The 17,224-nt window shown below is 43.9% G+C and overlaps 4 protein-coding genes across 4 annotated transcripts; all 4 read right to left on the bottom strand.

The window, feature by feature from the left end:
* Nucleotides 1-63: 63 nt before the first annotated feature.
* Nucleotides 64-3,484, bottom strand: si:dkey-197j19.5 (EF-hand calcium-binding domain-containing protein 12). Its single transcript, XM_062465048.1, has 8 exons — nucleotides 2,823-3,484; nucleotides 2,479-2,694; nucleotides 2,124-2,397; nucleotides 1,838-1,995; nucleotides 1,391-1,604; nucleotides 988-1,186; nucleotides 723-851; nucleotides 64-502 (listed from the first exon to the last, which is right to left on the bottom strand). The coding sequence occupies exons 1-8, from the start codon at nucleotides 3,282-3,284 to the stop codon at nucleotides 280-282; spliced, it is 1,875 nt and encodes a 624-aa protein (XP_062321032.1). The 5' UTR covers nucleotides 3,285-3,484; the 3' UTR covers nucleotides 64-279.
* A 160-nt stretch (nucleotides 3,485-3,644) lies between these two features.
* Nucleotides 3,645-9,024, bottom strand: uroc1 (urocanate hydratase 1). The gene is made up of 19 exons (XM_062465037.1): nucleotides 8,592-9,024; nucleotides 8,001-8,131; nucleotides 7,764-7,857; nucleotides 7,461-7,520; nucleotides 7,237-7,365; nucleotides 7,085-7,146; nucleotides 6,929-6,995; nucleotides 6,691-6,834; nucleotides 6,474-6,562; nucleotides 6,258-6,320; nucleotides 5,975-6,154; nucleotides 5,680-5,777; nucleotides 5,510-5,582; nucleotides 5,172-5,361; nucleotides 4,977-5,075; nucleotides 4,761-4,860; nucleotides 4,527-4,608; nucleotides 4,295-4,394; nucleotides 3,645-3,939 (listed from the first exon to the last, which is right to left on the bottom strand). Exons 1-19 carry the CDS (start codon nucleotides 8,715-8,717, stop codon nucleotides 3,799-3,801), a joined length of 2,028 nt encoding a protein of 675 aa, XP_062321021.1. The 5' UTR covers nucleotides 8,718-9,024; the 3' UTR covers nucleotides 3,645-3,798.
* A 346-nt stretch (nucleotides 9,025-9,370) lies between these two features.
* chchd4b (coiled-coil-helix-coiled-coil-helix domain containing 4b) lies at nucleotides 9,371-11,253 on the bottom strand. Its single transcript, XM_062473500.1, has 3 exons — nucleotides 11,005-11,253; nucleotides 10,646-10,744; nucleotides 9,371-10,426 (listed from the first exon to the last, which is right to left on the bottom strand). Exons 1-3 carry the CDS (start codon nucleotides 11,024-11,026, stop codon nucleotides 10,023-10,025), a joined length of 525 nt encoding a protein of 174 aa, XP_062329484.1. The 5' UTR covers nucleotides 11,027-11,253; the 3' UTR covers nucleotides 9,371-10,022.
* Nucleotides 11,254-11,931: 678 nt separating this feature from the next.
* Nucleotides 11,932-17,005, bottom strand: sec61a1a (SEC61 translocon subunit alpha 1a). The gene is made up of 12 exons (XM_062465023.1): nucleotides 16,858-17,005; nucleotides 15,860-15,927; nucleotides 15,621-15,686; nucleotides 15,431-15,509; nucleotides 15,182-15,313; nucleotides 14,961-15,070; nucleotides 14,704-14,857; nucleotides 14,447-14,607; nucleotides 14,066-14,263; nucleotides 13,779-13,970; nucleotides 13,562-13,638; nucleotides 11,932-13,247 (listed from the first exon to the last, which is right to left on the bottom strand). Exons 1-12 carry the CDS (start codon nucleotides 16,862-16,864, stop codon nucleotides 13,061-13,063), a joined length of 1,431 nt encoding a protein of 476 aa, XP_062321007.1. The 5' UTR covers nucleotides 16,865-17,005; the 3' UTR covers nucleotides 11,932-13,060.
* Between the last annotated feature and the right edge of the window lie 219 nt (nucleotides 17,006-17,224).

Genomic DNA, 17,224 nt, shown 5'->3' with positions numbered 1-17,224 from the left:
GATAGCTGGTATGGTGCAGTCTAGTGTATAACAAAGTAGAGAATACAGAGTATACCCCCTTCTTTTAAGAATTTTTTTTATTCACACATCGTAAAAAAACAGTATTTTTAGAGTATATCCTCAGTTCCCACTACACTGGTGAAGATCAAAAATGACCCTTCATAAATACTTCTGCAATATTCCAGTGATTACCTCCAAAAACGAAATAAACCTAATTTGGTATAATACACTCTCAATAGAAAAATTAATATTGGATCAATCGAGAGGATTGACCTAGATCTACAGAGTGTAGGCCTTATGTCCATCGATGTCTCCTGAGGTGGAGTATCCTTGGCTGTTAATGGGCCAGTTCCCACGGCTGGGAGCTGGAGAGCGGACGATGTGCTGGAAGAGAACTTCCTGAGGGGAAATGCCCACCTGGGGCAGGTAGAGTCTGACATGGTCATCCTGGCCAGGCCAGAAAGCATTAGGGTTGGCACGTCGGTAGGAGGGCTCCTTGTTTCTGATTCAGATTCAACACACATACATTGTATTAGAGTCCAGATACTATGTTAACTTATGGTTTGAATACATTCCCAAAAGAAATGAAAATCAAGTGATCATCTCAACTCTATCGATGCACAAAGTTCCTGAATATTAAAAATGTACCCACACTGTTAGATAAAAGTCTTTAAGGATGTGTTAAAAAAAAAAAAAAAAAGACTAAAATGTGTCATGCCTACCTGGACATCCGAATATACTCCTCTCTGGTCATCCAGCACTCAGTCTTATGCCCAACCTCAGCAAGACCAGTAGACAGGGTCATCATCTTGGGCTTCCGGTGGACTGATCTTCTGGAGGGGTACACAGGCCTGGGAAGGGAAAGGGGAGATATGATGTGACAATGTGACATACACATGAAATACAGTCTGTGCCATGCATTGTTGTTAATAACTGTGTTATTCTCCTGTTGTTAGTGTTATTATAGTACAACCATCCATAACTCACATCAGTTTGGGGACTTTGTGTGTGGCTGCTTCCTCTTGGCTATCTTGCTCTTCCTTCTCCTCCTGGGGGGTGGCTCCATGGTCCCAGCTGAGCCAGCCCCTTAGACGGCCCCCACAGCCTGGGAGCGGGGTGGACCCTGCCTGCCTCAGTACAGGACGCTCTGGACCCCCCACATTATAATCCCCCGGGTGCAGGAGCACTGGAGAGCACACAATGTTTTGATTGAAATACTTTTGATCCTTCTCATAGGCGATGATCATAAGCTCTGTACTCAAGCATCTGACGTAAATGTGTTGCAGATAGCCAATGATATTTTTTAGATCAGTTGCATTAGTAGTATTAGTTCTAAGTTTGGATGTCTCATGCTTGTCTGGGTACTGCATGCCTGTATTGTCTGGCTCACCTTTCTCCAATGAGGACTGACTGACAGAAACTCCCTTTTTGCGACACTGATCCAGTGTGTCCAGGTACTCCCCTAAACACTGCCTCCTGAAGCGGTCCACAGCCAGGCCTGTGCTCCCTCCCAGAGAGGACGGCTGGGAGTGGGCGTCCTGCCTGGGATCACTCTGGCATAGCATCTTCATGATAGCCAGCACCTCTTCATCACGCATCCCCTCCTGGAAACAAGGAACAGAGGTCAGGATGCCAGTGGACAGATTTGAACCACGGCACCATTCTAATTCAAGTGACAGGCAATTCCTATATAGTCTCCAACCGTCTGAAACTACAACACACCTTGTGTTGTTGAAACCCAAGCTGAAGAGCAACTTAAACAAAGAAAAGAGATTGACACCAGTCAACAAGGACAGCGTTCTTTAAGCCCAGCTCAACAGTAGCTCTAATCCCTCACCATCCCCCTGGAGCGCCGGTGCTGCAGGATGCAAGCTTGCTCCTCCTGCGACTGCGGTGGCGTACTCTGACTCAGCTCAGGTTTGACATGGGACAGTCGCTGCGGACAGAGGCGACTCGTCCGAGCTAGCAGAGATCTCTGGTTACATAGCTGTTGCTCTGAGATACACGGACAGGAGTGGAGGAACAAAAGTGAGGGGGGGGGGGGGAGTGAAGGGCGGCACTGACAAGGGTTAATTTTATAGCTGTAATTCAGGGTTAGAACTGGTGTTGAATAGGCTACCTACCTGGAAGACAAGGGGCATACTGCTCACTGATCCTCACATTCCCTGTCTCTCCCATGGCTACCCCCCTCTCCAGGCAAGTGTCCTCTGGCAAGTAAAGGGGAAGATCATCGGTCTCTGCCAGACTGCAGTTGGCATTGCTTGTCCTGATCACAATGTCCTGGCTCCAAGCCTTGATATCCTTAGCCAGGTTCTTCACTGTCAATGAGTCCCCCTCCCTTCCAATCAGATAGGACACTAGCTTATCCAGGCGCTCAGGAGCCATTGGGATTCCCTCCTGGTCACAAATACACATCATTTTAGATGATGACATCACAATTTAGGTTTAGGCATTGAAAGTCTTGAATTAAATTAATACCTTCTCCAAAGCAGATCGCAGGTCCTCCCGGCTAATGATCTTCCCGGTGCCATGTTTGTCTGGACGTTTGGCTATCTCATTCGTGCACAGCTCGTTGGTGCTGAGATACCGTTTAATTTCTTTAAGTTTGCTCTGCTGGGAATTAGGCCTACCCTTCCACTCCCTTGAATCAATGTTCCAAAGCGATGGACGAGTCTCGACGGCACCTGCTCCGCTCTGGAGAGAACATACTTTTTTGAACTCGTCTTAAATGTGTTCAGAACTTTTAGCAGGCTATAGACAATACAAACGAATCCCACCTTGCGAGTAGTCTATCTGGGGATGTATACAAAAAAACTCCAAACCTTTGGTGAGGGAGTTTTCTCTGTGTTTTTCTCTCTCTCAACTACAAGCATTTCAAGCTCGGTTACTGTCGGCTTGGCGTGAAGCCACTTTGACAAGTTCCCGATATTATCGAGCTCCTTGCGAAAGACCCTCCGTTGCTCAACCCAGTCTCGATGATTAGCAACATCTTTTCCTGGTAGCATAGTCGTCAGCAATACCCCGTGGTCTCGGTCCCCTATTCCAGGCGCAACCACAGGAACGCTTCGATTTTTGGTACTTGTCATCTGCTTCGAAGGCACCTGAATGGAATTCAACCTACGCATTGGTTGTGCGATAATAACCCTGTTTCGAGTTTTCGCTGGGCCGAACGCTCTGCATGCCATCTTATAAAAATATGTCTGTGATAAGTCTCTCTTTTTAATTCCTTTTAGTTGCTCTTTTATCTTCAAGTCAACCATATTTACTATGTCATTGGTTGACATTATACATCTAGGTTAAAAATACATTAGACTATAGATAGGCCTACACGCATTGACAATTTAAAAAACGCCAAGATTAACTTTCAGGGACGTGGATTCACAGACCCAGTCAATTATTTTCTTGGGCCCTGTCTGACTGAGGATTGTTTACGCATGGTAACCTTGGCAATAGTCCTTGTATTGCGCAACGGCATTCTATTTGACTTGTTAGAATTCTACAAAGCAATTCAGCCTACACCAGAGAAAATAGCGGTACAAGAACAATTGGTTTGTGTATTTTTTCTTTTTAAAACGTTAAGTTGAATGCAGTAATAGCCACAGCCACACTACAGTCATCTATAAGCATTATAGCATACGTTAATTTATTGTTAATAAAAACGAGTTCACTAAACTAAGGCAGTTGATGAACATACATTGGGGGTTTCCTTCTGATGTATATACATTTATCAAGTTGATTGGCATGAATGACAAGCTTGTTACAGTTGGTCTCTGCAGTGTTCTTTGAGTTAGGTGTGGGCTATCCCTGTAGGGCACGGTCTAACACATTTTCATCTTGAACAGGGAAGGGCATAGTGACACGCAATTGCTGCTGCGTCTCCATAGTGCGCTGTATGGTCTCGTAGGCGTTAGAGTTCCCAGACCAGCACCGCCGAGCCACCTGGAGGAACCAGACAAACGAAGGTTAGAGTAGATGAAGAAGTGCATACTGTACCGATCCCACACAAAACTACAGGTTTTTGACACTTGACTAATGATTTCATGTGTCATAAACCCGTGATTTTCCCAACACAGATTAGATCCTTCACACATCCAGTTAAGGGCCTTACCCCATTGGGCACATCCAGTTAAGGCCCTTACCCCATTGGACACATCCTGTTTAGGGCCTTACCCCATTGGACACATCCTGTTTAGGGCCTTACCCCATTGGACACATCCTGTTTAGGGCCTTACCCCATTGGACACATCCAGTTAAGGGCCTTACCCCATTGGACACATCCTGTTAAGGGCCTTACCCCATTGGACACATCCCAGTTGAGCATGAGAGTGGCACGCTTGGCTGCCTCTCTGGATCCGTCCAGAAGCAGGCCAAAGCCTCCATTGATCACCTCACCCCTGGAGGGACACACAGCAATCTGTTTCAGGTTCTCTACAAAGTGTGTTATTTGTGGGCTTTGTGTTGTACATCAGGAACACTTTCATAGATGATAGACTGGATAGATAAAGGAGGCAGGACTCAGGCCTTACCAGCCAACTCCTCCTCCGTTGTGCAGGGAAACCCAGGTTGCTCCTCGGAATGCATCGCCTACAAAGTTCTGGACAGCCATGTCTGGCAGGGGAGAGAGATGGAGCGTGTCATGGTCACAATGTTTGATCGGTCTAACATCTGCTGTGGTTCTAGTAGATTCATGCTACTGTCATTTACAGGCAAATTATTACAGCGTGTTTGATCATTGGTTGGTGTGTAGAACTGTGGTGCACCTGCGCAGAAGGCTGACCCATCATACACATTGGAGGTCTCTCTAAAGGGGCTGTCTGTGCCACTGACATCATGATGGTCTCTGCTGATAACAACAGGAGCCTAGACAGAGAAGAGGTACACTTCCGTGAATAATGTTCACTGAACCCTAAAACAAACACTATAGAGCCTTATAGCATGGACAGAATAAAAATGTGACACAAAATCAATTATTTTACCGAAACCCTTCCATCAGCAATAGCTTGATTGATGGCTAAGGCGATGCAGACTCTGCCTTTCTGGTCTGAGTAGAGGATCCTGGCTTGGGAACCCACCACCTACACATGCACCGGCACCCAGTCAACCACAGCGTTTATATCATGACAATTTGCACAATGAGATTAGAGTTTTGTGAATGATTGGAAAGTCTTTACCATATTATGTTTTCCCGCCTCACGGATCCAGCGGATGTTGTCATCATACTGCTGCCGCACACGCTCAGTCACGTTTGCGCTGATCTCCTCCAGGACGGTGGCGGCAATGTCATCAGTCAGCGCCAGGTCACAGGGTTTCCCAGAAGTGCAGACCCACCGGAAGGGCCCGAAACCCAGGGAAAATATGTCACTGAGGGGAGAAGAGTCTATGGTTTGTGTACAAATCTATAGGGGTTGAGAGATTTCATATATCCATAGGATCTCCGACAGTTTGTTCCTGGTTGTAGACCCTTTATCGCTCAATGCCTGCTTAAAGCATGACCTTCCAAAAGCCTCACCCCATGATGTGCTGCACGTAGGAGGGGTAGCGGAACTCGGTGGCTCCACCTCCACTCTTCTCTACCTCTGCCCCTGAAAACAGAGACGGAAACCAGCTTACCCGTCCACCTGTGACAATGGACCCAGCAGTGTCGTGGTGCGTGTGTTCTGTGAGTACTGTGAGACTAACCAGCTCTCTTGGCCTCCAGAAGAAAGGCATTTCCATAGTCCCAGAAGAACATTCCGGCATCTGACAGCTTGTTGATGGCTGCTACCTGCCTACACAGACTGGAGAAAGAGAAATATAGATTATCCTCTTACCCATTAACAAAAACAGACCTACTTTTGTCCCTCGCACTTTCTATTAAATAACCACATTTATCTATAGATTTATGTTCATCCTTTTAATTGGATATACACAGAGCACAACTGAAGCATTATCAGCCTTAATGTGGTGTGTGTTTGTCAAAATGTCCTTTTCCGACCTCTCGTGCACCATGGTGCGGAAGCGACTGGGGTCGGTGGCCATGACTTGGTTGGCTTGGCGGAGGGTGAGCTGGACGGGGTAATAGCCTCCACTGAAGGGGTTGTGAAGGGAAGTCTGGTCAGAACCCAGGTCCACAAGCAGCTCCCCTGTACACTCATACTCCTTCAACAGTCTCTCCCTGTCACCGGGGAGATGATGGAATGGTCTATATACTGAAGTAGTACAGTGTGATTCTGATCTGGGTAATGCTGCTTTATATGTGAATGCCATCCCCTACTTACCATAGGTCCACTATGTTGCCATGGTAACCCAGACTGAGTGGAGTATTTGTGGTCTTACACTCTCTGTAGAATCACAAGGACAATCTAGTACTGACACTAACAGTATGAAGACACAACAAACATACACAGGCTACATTGTCACTGGTTAAGGATGTGAATTTCTGAAGGTTTTCTGCTGTCACAATTTACATTTACATTTTCCATTTACAATTTTACCTAATGCGCTGGATGCATCGATCCATATCACTGGTGACCTCCATCAACCAGCCCTGCTCATGTCTCTTCTTCAAAGGAGCCTCATCCACCTAGAGGAGACCCAGTCATCCCCAAACCACAGATTGTTTAAACATACTGATCTTATATTGAATTTAAAACATCAGTCACTATAATACAACTAACCGGTCATTTCTAAGATCCTTATCGGTTAACTGACCTCAGCAATAACTCCTATACAGCCAGCGATGACTGCTGCCTTAGCCTGAGCACCGCTCATGCCCCCCAGGCCTGAGGTCACAAACACACGGCCCTGCATGTCCCCTGACCCAAGGTATCTCCGTCCTGCATTTAACAGTGTCAGCTACAGAGAGGGAAAGAGAGATAAAGGGAAATTAAACCAATATCAAAGGTTTCCAAGGTATTAGCAGCTCTTACTGTTGACTGAATGGACTCACCATGGTGCCGTGGACAATCCCCTGAGGCCCAATGTAGCAATAACTACCAGCAGTCATCTGACCATACCTGGGGAACACACACACTTATAAATGTGGTCAACACAGGAGAAAACTCACAGGAGAAGAGGGGCATGAGTATATAAGATGAGTACTTACATTGATACTCCTAGAGCAAACATCTTTTCATACTGTTCTCTTGAGGAGTAATTTGGGATGACCTGAGAAGGGTGTAAGGTGAAAAAAACATGTAACGTGAAACAACCAATCTGATATCAGCACATGGCGGTGAGGCGATGTGTCAGCCTTACCATTCCGTTGGTGATGATGGCACGTGGAGAGGAGGCTAGGCTGGGAAACAGCCCCATCGGGTGACCACTGTACATCACCAAAGTCTGCTCCTCTGTCATCTCACTCAGGTAGTGCATCACCAGACGGAACTACACACACACACACACACACGTAGACGTGTACACACACAAAGTCAGAACACGTACTCTTAGCTGCTCAAAGGCAAATTTCGCCCTAGGCTTACCTGGGCCCAGTTACTGAACACTTGTCCATTTCCTCCATAGGTGACCAGCTCTTGAGGATACTGAACAATAGAAGTATAGAGTAAAGAGGTCAAAACTCTTATGGAGACATGTTACATCATTGTAATGTCTGCTATTCAGTTCTGTGACAACTGCATCACTGCCCACAGCATTTGGATAGTGTATGTTTGGACGTGCACTACGGTAATAGCATTGGTTTATACAACATGACAAATAGCTCTTCCCATGTTGGCCTTTAAGGCAAGGGTTGCCAGGAGGAGGTGAGCTGATGAGACAATAGTTACCTGGGCTACTGCTGGATCCAGGTTGTTCATTATCATGAGCATGATGGAGGCTGCTTGACGTGTTCGACAGGGGTACTGGTCTATTGGGTAAGCCCTGGGGGATCACACACACAAACACAGAATACACCATGAATGTGATGTGGGGGTTGGTTCTCAAGTATGGGTGTATGTGTCACAGCAGGTCTGTGAAAGGGAGATTACATGAAAGCTCTGAACTTAACACGTATATGACATCACCTCATGAGAATGCGGGGACAGAAACGGTACATGTAGATGTGTCCATACTGTCTGAGCTCCTGGGCAAACTCAGCAGCCAGTATGGAGTGGTGAGAAGGAGGAAAGTAACGCAGGGAGTTCCTCAAGGCCAGCTAAACAGAGAGGGAGAGACAGAGAAATATTTAGTTGCAGTTTGAATATTGGCTAGTCAGATATTTTTGTATTTCTTTATATGCAAGGTGTATGTGTATGGAAACCACATAATGCCTAAAGGAGACAGCCCTAACGAATCTTCAACCCTCTCTCTTTTGTTTTCCCAACAGTTGGAACACCTCTCTTATCTCTCTTAATCATTGACTGTGGTCTTTGCTCCTAATTTGAAGTCTAGAGGAATCTGCTTGTTTGGGAGAAAGCATGATATCATACCAATCGTTTATTTGGCATGTTTTCTACTACTTTCATAAAGAATCATCACACTTTTGTGATCCTACTCAGGATTATATGATTTGTAGAGTTGAAATGCTGTTGGAAACGTACATAGTGGAGATCAAGAACTTCTCTTTGAAAGCTAATCTATCCTAAATAACTACAACAGATATAGTATTTACTCACCCGCTCCTCATCTGGCGTGAGGTTGGGGGTCCGGACAGGTGCATGTGGTATGCTGGGATCTCGACCCTGGTTGACAGGCATAGGGTCCAAGGGAAGCCCACTACAAATCTCCTTCAGGTTTGACATCCTGTACGCTGTGCAGTCACACTTAGAGATGAAAGATCAGTAGGGTTGGACAGAGTGAAAGGGCAGCTCTGAACCTCACTGCAGTGTCCAGTCTCAGATAAGCACCTTCTGTCTTTAGAACAGCTACCTGTATACGTTGGGGTGGGGGTCACCCTCATGTCTCTTTCATTGGCTGTTTGGGTTTTTGGGCTGCCAATACCAGGGGTGGAACAGAGCAGTGTGTCTGGAAATAATTTACCTAATGTTGAACATGTTGTCGCACACACTTCAGTGGACAAACACTGTAGATGATCTCTGACCTCCCTGGCTAAAATATGTAACTGTTACACACAAAAAACCTCATTCACATCAACATGTCACAGAAACCTTTGACCAGTGGGGACCAGTGCCTCTGTAACAACAACAAGCTTGTACCCCCTTGTGGCCCTAAATGTAGAGTTTGAACAATTATTAACTTGGTCTTTTTCCTGTTAATTTCCTTCACTGCATTGCAGGCATTATGAAAATAATGTTTCATGTAACTGGCCCCTCTAACAATACTACTAGCCCCAGCTAGGATTCCTGCAGTAAAAACATTCCTATGTAATACAACGGTGAGCTTGGTTCAACAGTAGGTTCTACCCTGAGGTTACACATTCTCAAGAAACACAAAATCAAGAAATAATACAATTTATTATCACATCTATAACCCCTTACTTCATCCTTTACTTCAAGCCAGTTCAGTCATTTTACTTATCAATAATCTCATTATACAATAATCAGACAGTTCAAAAGTCAGTCAAACGAAGTCAAAAGAGGTAGGAATCTCAATTATAGTGCTTATATTCAAGCTCAAGTCCCATGGGGAAGAGGATGGCTAAAATGACTTACTGATAATGGAATTTTACAGCATTTTCCCATTTGACAGTCTTCTGCAGGCTTTGACTGACTGCATTTATCTGGATTCACTGCCAAACATGGCAAGTGAAAATCTACAAATACAAAAAGGAAAGCCACAGGCATGAACAGATGTACAAAAGTAGTAAGTAGACACCCAACCAATTATTATAAAATGTAATTATCTAAAACTCATTTGGGGGAGACTTTTACAATTAAACATGTTTTTAATTTTTTACAGGGGTACCAAAAGAGACAACTTGTGCAGACTATTGGGGGGTGGGTAGTAAATACTTTAATTGATCATATTTTTAAATAATCAGTAACACCCCCAAACACCTCCACAAAAACAAGCATTTGACCAGTAAATAAATGAAGACCCACAAGAAATAACCCCACTTCCACTGAAATGATGAGAAAGATCAGTCTTTAGCCTGACAAGGAGCTTTCTGAACGGAGTGGTATTGTGGTGTCAGCAGGGGGGGAGGACGGTGTGGGGCTAGTGTCTTGTTCAGGGGAAGTTGTGGGTTCGGGGGATGTTGTGGGTTCAGAATCTGTGGCTGGGTCAGTGGAAGAGTCTTGCAAGGATGGTTGTGTTTTATCAGCCCCTCCCTGTGTTTTCTTCTCGTCCTCCTGGGGGTAAAGCTCAGGGTAGCGCTGCATACACTCCTGCATGCCCTTAAACTGCTCCAGGCAGTCAGAGCCCTTCACCTCCTCCTTGCTGTAGTGGAAGCAGGAGAAGGCATCTTTGAATGTTGTCCCACAAGGACCACTTGCCATCCCACCTAAACACGGGCAATTCCAGTTGATCTCTCCGCTTGGCAGGATCAGACCTAAGACAAGATGGGAGGGGGTAGCATCATTGTAGTAGTAGGTACATTGTGGCATGGTATCAGGAAATAAAAATTATAAAAAGCAGGTTCCAAATAAAAAATACTGTCCATACACAGTGCTGAAAGGGGTCAAACAGAGTGTGTTAACACAAGGTAGCATAACATGTTAAAAAGCTCATTTTAGGTGATCAACAGAATATACTTTGTCTCCACACTCACCTCGTTCCTCATAGGGATCATTGGGATCCTCCTCTATGAGCTCTGCACTACTCGGAGTCTCATGTTCCTCCTTGGTGACAAAGATGATACGGTCTTTACCTGTGTGGGTTACAGGAAAGTTGGGATTTTCCTCGATCAATACTTAAAGCATGATCAATAGATCTAGCCTACTCAATAGTAGAAGATCAATATACCGCACTTCAAGCATTATCATAGCTACGACAAGCTAGAGTCGATGGATATCACAAGTCTTAATAATGAGCTAGCTAGAAGATGTTCAGCATGGTTCTAGTAGTAGTAGTGGTTAGCTTGCTAGCTAGCTAGCTACTGATGTTAGCTACTTTAGCTGAGTCTGTTACCTTCCTCCTTGATCGAGGACATATTCGTCCAGATTTGATCGTGCAATCTTTTATTGTCCAATTTATCACCACGGTCCTGGGTTTCCGGAAGTGATTCTCAAGGTTGATAGCTTACAACCCAATCTTGAAGATGCAACTATGGTCTTGTTAGAGCCGGTTTCACAACTACCCTTTTACTGACACAACTCACGTTGTCGCCACAGCGTGCACAATGACGTCAGTACGTATTATGGAAAGCCCCATTGAGCAGCCGTTCTATGTTCCTGAACAAAAGTCGAATTCAAGACGTTTAAAATATAACAATCACAAATTCTACACAAAGAATGAGAGATTTGAACTGAATTTTAAATCCACAAAGATAAACGTGAACATAGACGTTAGTAGGCAATTAATTGATTGTCGGACTGCATGACCTCCACATGTTAATGCCTTCACAGTTTGAGTTGTTAATGACTACAAGTTAGGACGACACTTATTTAATTGTTCATTTGATATTGCAGCTGTTAATATCCATGTTCTGTTTAACTCTAGTTATTTCATGCTGGCACTGACCAGTCTTATTCCCACAGAAAACAGATAAACTAAATTAGTAATTATAATTACTATATAATCTGTAATCTTGATCCATTCATTTTGAAGCAGTCATACTGCAAATTACGACTGACCTATTTAGTAAATGTAGCTACTGGGTTATCCTCATCTCCAGTGGCGAAAATCTGCTATCATTTTAGGGGGGGACAATTATATGACATTTTCTCAAGAGCAATTCCTGAGGGGGACACCAAAATTACTGCTATAACACATAGCCTACATTGAAATATGTTAGTGATTTATTGTATAGGGGGGACAAATCCTTTTTCCCAGGATGGGGGGGGGGTTGTGTCCCCCTGGGATTTCCACCTCTCAAAGACAAATAACAGAGAAATGTTCCACAAAATGAGCTTTTATTGAGAATTATATTTTCTCTCCAGAATACATTTGTTCAGGTCAGCATTTTTCTTTTTTTACAGTTTCAAAAGACGTCTATTTTACACTTCTCAATGCATGGCATATATACAGAAAACCAACATCCACATGGTGTGAAAGTGTTTCTTACAGTCATGCTCAAAGCAGACAAATAAAAAATAAAAACACACAAACAGAAAACAAATCTCCTCACCCAAATCTTACAAGTGGGTGATGGGAAGGAACGTGGCATCAAGATTCATAACACTACTCAACAGAATAAGCCCCACAGTCAGTGTCACTGCCATTGCACACATTCACACACAAAAAAAGTGAATATTTGTATTTAACAAATCTGGACCACATCAAGAGCCCTGTACCCTCCACTACTTTTACTAACCCACTTTTAAGGTCAGTTTTGCAACAAGGTCACTATTCAGGCAGACACACGTGGTATGATTTCGAACTTATAAGCCTGGCAAAACCACACCTTGCATACCATCAGTGGTCCTTCAACACAACCCATAAAGAATGTTTTGTCAAAAGATACTGTAAAAGTACACTATCATACCAATGAAGGTAATGGCGATAATGACAACAAAAAATATATATATTCTAACGCATACTATTTTGAACTGTAGTTTAGTGACTGGCCTAAGCTAAGCCTAGTCAGCCTGTATTTAAAGGCCTCTAATCACAGTCTGGGTACAGACAAAGCTGCTTCATCATTAACACTTCATGTTCAGCTCGTTCCTTACAGCCTGACACGGGTTGAGCAGTCAACCCGTGTCAGGCATCAGGAAAACTGATGTACAAAGATAAAATGAAAAACAGAAGTGGGTCTGCATGTTAAATAGATAAACCGAGTTGTTGTGAATGTCAAGATGTAGACCTACTTTACCACCTCCATACTTCAACAGTTTGTCTTCAAGTATGTCTTCTAAGAGCCACCTTAGAATAGTTTAGAAAAACTTTCACAATATGGATACAGATTGGGTACATTTTAAAATAAACAAAATGAGTGAATTATATTGAAGATATCGATGGTGGGACTGCTCTGGGGTGTGTCCATGTGCATTACAAAGTTGGTGAGAAGGTGTCTGTGGATCATCTAGAAGAGAAGGGCCCCCATACTGCCCATTTCACTCTGCTCCTTTACAAAGATCTCAAAGTACTGGTAGATGATGGTAACAGCCAACAGGATACCTGTTCCAGACCCTATAGCACCAAGGAAATCTGCCATGACAGACAGGCCACCAATACAGAGCCCACCAAAGGCAGCTGCTGTGGGAATGTACCTAGAACACACATTAGGGGAGATTTAGGAGGACATTTCCAGGCCGACACATAGTTAATGGCTTACTACAAGGTCTCTGTAAGTGATTGGTCTAGCTAGTTATGTCACAGGTGGATAAATGGAACAGATGAAGGGTTACATTTAGTCATTTAGCAGACGCTCTTATCCAGAGGGACTTACAGTAAGTACAGGGACATTCTCCCCGAGGCAAGTAGGGTGAAGTGCCTTGCCCAAGGACAGGAATCGAACCAACAACCTTCTGATTAATAGCCCGACTACCTAACCGCTCAGTCATCTGACCCAGGTTGTGCCTACCTGTTGAGTTCATGGACCATGGAGGTCTCCCTGTGTCCCCTCATGACCATCTGCTGCTCCTTCAGCTGCTTGGCCACCTGGTGGACAAAACATCACAGGATCTTATCACACACTGACCAGATTTAGTGAAAAAGTAGGTTAACATAAAAATAAATCGACATTTAATATAACAATTGGGGGGAAAGTACACTTGCAACAAACAGACAGCAGTACTTACATCTTTGGCAGAAGAACCAGAAACCTCAATCCAAGTCTTGGAGAAGAAGGCACAGGATCCAAGCATGAAGACAATGTAGATGCAGGCGTGAACTGGATCGTCTAGGACTGACCCAAACGACTCTGGAGGAGAAAGGTAGTAGCATAGGCCTCCTACTGGATAGGCACGTGCTGGACCGCTCGTCGTAGAGTCCTGGAAACAATATCTGAGTGAGATCTAGTGAACATTCAATTCAAAATTAAGCCAAGATGTGTACGAATATGTGCATAAATTAGGTGTGTACTTACCGACCAGGTGCCTAGTAGGTTGACCAGGAAGTTACCGTTGAACCGCGTGGAGAGCATCTGGGAAATGACGTAGAGGTTGGATACCAGAGCAGACTGCAGGATAATGGGGATATTGGAGGTGTAGAACAGCTTGATGGGATAGGTGTTGTACTGGCCACGATAACGAGCTGACTTGATGGGCAGGTCGACCCTGAAACCCTATTGAGAGGAGCAGAGGGGATAGGTGAGAAGGTCTCACATATCCAATCACATGAAATACTGTAGATCTGAAGAAGTGATAAATGTCCAAGCGTTTTAGGCAGAGATTGCTAACTAATGCGTTCTACCTAGGTGTGAGACACACATACTGGATCCACCCAGTGAGACAGTAAGGTAACTGACCTGGAAGTATATGACTACAGCAAAGACGAAGACAGTGGCGATGAGGTTCATGAGGTTGGGCAGGTTCTGTCTGTAGAAGGCCTCTCTCAAAGCACGGACCTTGTCGGTCCTGGTAGCCAGGAGGTGGAAGAGGGCAATGATGGCTCCCTCGAACTCAGTACCTGCACAAGACAAAGTTGAGTATCAAGCTTGTATGATTTGCTTTGAATCAGCTATTCTAATCCTTAATTGTATATCAACAATATACTGTCACGCACCTCTGCCAGTGTTGACAGTAGTGGGGCTGAAGGCCTTCCACACGATAGTTTCACAGATGTTGGTGGCAATGAACAGGGAGATACCAGAGCCCAGACCATATCCTTTCTGGAGCAGCTCATCCAGCAGCAGGACAATCATACCTGCTACAAACAGCTGGAATGAAGATCTCTGGGTTAGCATTCACCTAAATACACCTTACTGGGACTAAGGCAAAAGGTTGAGATATGTTGAGTGATGGGGGGGTGGCTATTCTCACCTGAATGATAATAAGCAGGCAGATGCCAGCGCCCATTTCAGAGGGGTCTCCATACATGCCAGTCATCACGTAAACGATAGCCTGGCCAATGGTGATGATCATACCAAACACTGCCGTAGATGAGAATAGGTTACAGATGCTGTTACCTTATAAAGGCAGTACTTTGGAAAACAACCACAAACAATCAACTTGAAAGAAAAATAGGTTAGTTGTGGCCTCACATTTCTGCGCTCCGTTAAAGAGGGCTCTGTCTTTAGGGGTATCCCCCACTTCGATGATCTTAGCCCCAGCCAGCAGCTGCATGATGAGGCCAGAGGTAACGATGGGAGAGATACCCAGCTCCATCAGTGTGCCTGGGGAGAGGGAGCAGAGGACATTGTCAGAAGGATAAGGAAGACTTTCTTACTTTTCATTAGGACCCCACATACACCACCATCTACCAACGAAAAGATACAATTCTTTCAATGTACCTCTGTTGGAAGCCAAGATCACCCTCATCCAGTAGAAGGGATCAGCTGAGTCAGAGGACATAATGCCAAACAGGGGGATCTGCAAAAAAAATGGGTTCACACAATGAGCTGCGTGATTTGTAAAGGACTTAAAGTGTGATTTGTATTTTTTAAATGTATTTAAACAGGACATGCCCATAAGGAAACCTACCTGACAGCAAACAAGGAAAATGAAGAGAGTGATGGCGGTCCATAGTACTTTCTCTCTAAACTGAATCTGTAAATGACAATATTTCACATTAGAGGGGTCTGCAATGACGGACAGTTTAAAGCCAAGTGTTAGGCCTATATAGAATTTCCTGAAGCAATAATGACAGAAGACTACAAAGATTTCAATGTTGCAGTAAAAAGACAAAACATAAGCTAATGCGCTTATAAATAGTAACCTACTTTTCTTTCTGGCTTCTGGATTTCGGGTAATACCGCACAGAACGGCTTTATCACCTCCAAGAATTTAACTGCGAAAAGAAGACCAAAGGGCATTAACCAAGAGGCTCGTCTACTTGGAGCAAAACGTCTCTGGAAGTGGACGTGGCATAACGGGAAGTGCAAACACAGATTTAACGGTTCTAGAAACTTTTAAGTGTTCTGCAAGTAAGCAAGTACGATTGCTGCTCTAAAACACTTCTCTTCAAAAAATACTTCTCAAACTCTCAAATTCTGGCAAAAATGTCGGTAAAAGTTTAAATTACTTTCACAGTTATGTCGAAAAAAGACACGACCTTTGTCGAAAATTAAGGTTGACAAGCAATGGTTATGATTCAACAACACTGATTAGTATGCATCGTCATCATTGATAGCTCTTGTCTCTAGTAGTAGTAGTGGAGCAAGTATGCTTGTTTAGTAGCAAGACATCTCGCTAGTTTTAAATGAGGGCTGGCTGTCATCAAGACTACAATGTAGCTTCATAAAAACATACGTCCGCTCACTGACAATGAATTGCAAGGCCTCATGTTAATCGATAACTAGTTTGATAGTTTTTTTAGACAAAGAGGAAAAGAAAAATGCTAGCCTACTACCGTTTGTCTACTACTATTAGCTAGCTATGTAGTGGGTGTCAGGCACATACACTACTGTAAGCAAGTAATTTATGGAAAAATATGGCTAGCTTGAGTATTTATAGCTAACTAAACGGTTATGCAAAAGTACATATTTTTTTTATAGGCGGCTTTACCTAGCCCAACGAGATAAGTCACTTTTCTATTAAGTAATAACCAGCTAACGTTAGCTACCTAGCAATCCTGGCTAGCTATATAGCCTAGCCTACCAGCTAACCACACACAGAACTTGATGAAACGTTTTAAAATACGTGCTACTGTAGCAAGCATTGATTGCGTCATCATAAAAATAATATTATTTCACTATCCGTTCCAGATAACAATACTTACTCCCCATGATGTCTTCTGTACAGGCCTGCGGTCTTGCTTCGACTGCTTGTGTCCGTCCAGGTTCAGAGATACTACCGGCGAAAACCTCACCGCTGAAAGGAACGCACTTTAGAGACACGTCACCACTACAGGCAAATTCAACACGTCAGATTAACTGCGACAATCGCTAGTTTCATGAATAGCTAAGTGATACTAGAGACAACAAAATATTCAAGGGGGGTAATTTTTGTTAGATTATTATTTTTTGTTTCACATTTATAATTTTATTAGTAGCCTTAAGGTAAAGTGTCAGTCCTCAAACATTCATTGTTTAGTTTTTGCCTTTATTCCTTGATAAAGGAATAGCCTCCAAAAGATACGGTCACAA

This window comes from Osmerus eperlanus, chromosome 1, assembly GCF_963692335.1.
Source record: "Osmerus eperlanus chromosome 1, fOsmEpe2.1, whole genome shotgun sequence".
NCBI classification, from domain to species: Eukaryota; Metazoa; Chordata; class Actinopteri; order Osmeriformes; family Osmeridae; genus Osmerus; species Osmerus eperlanus.
The sequence above is the reverse complement of the archived record's forward strand: the minus strand, read 5'-3'. Positions and strand labels throughout refer to the sequence as shown.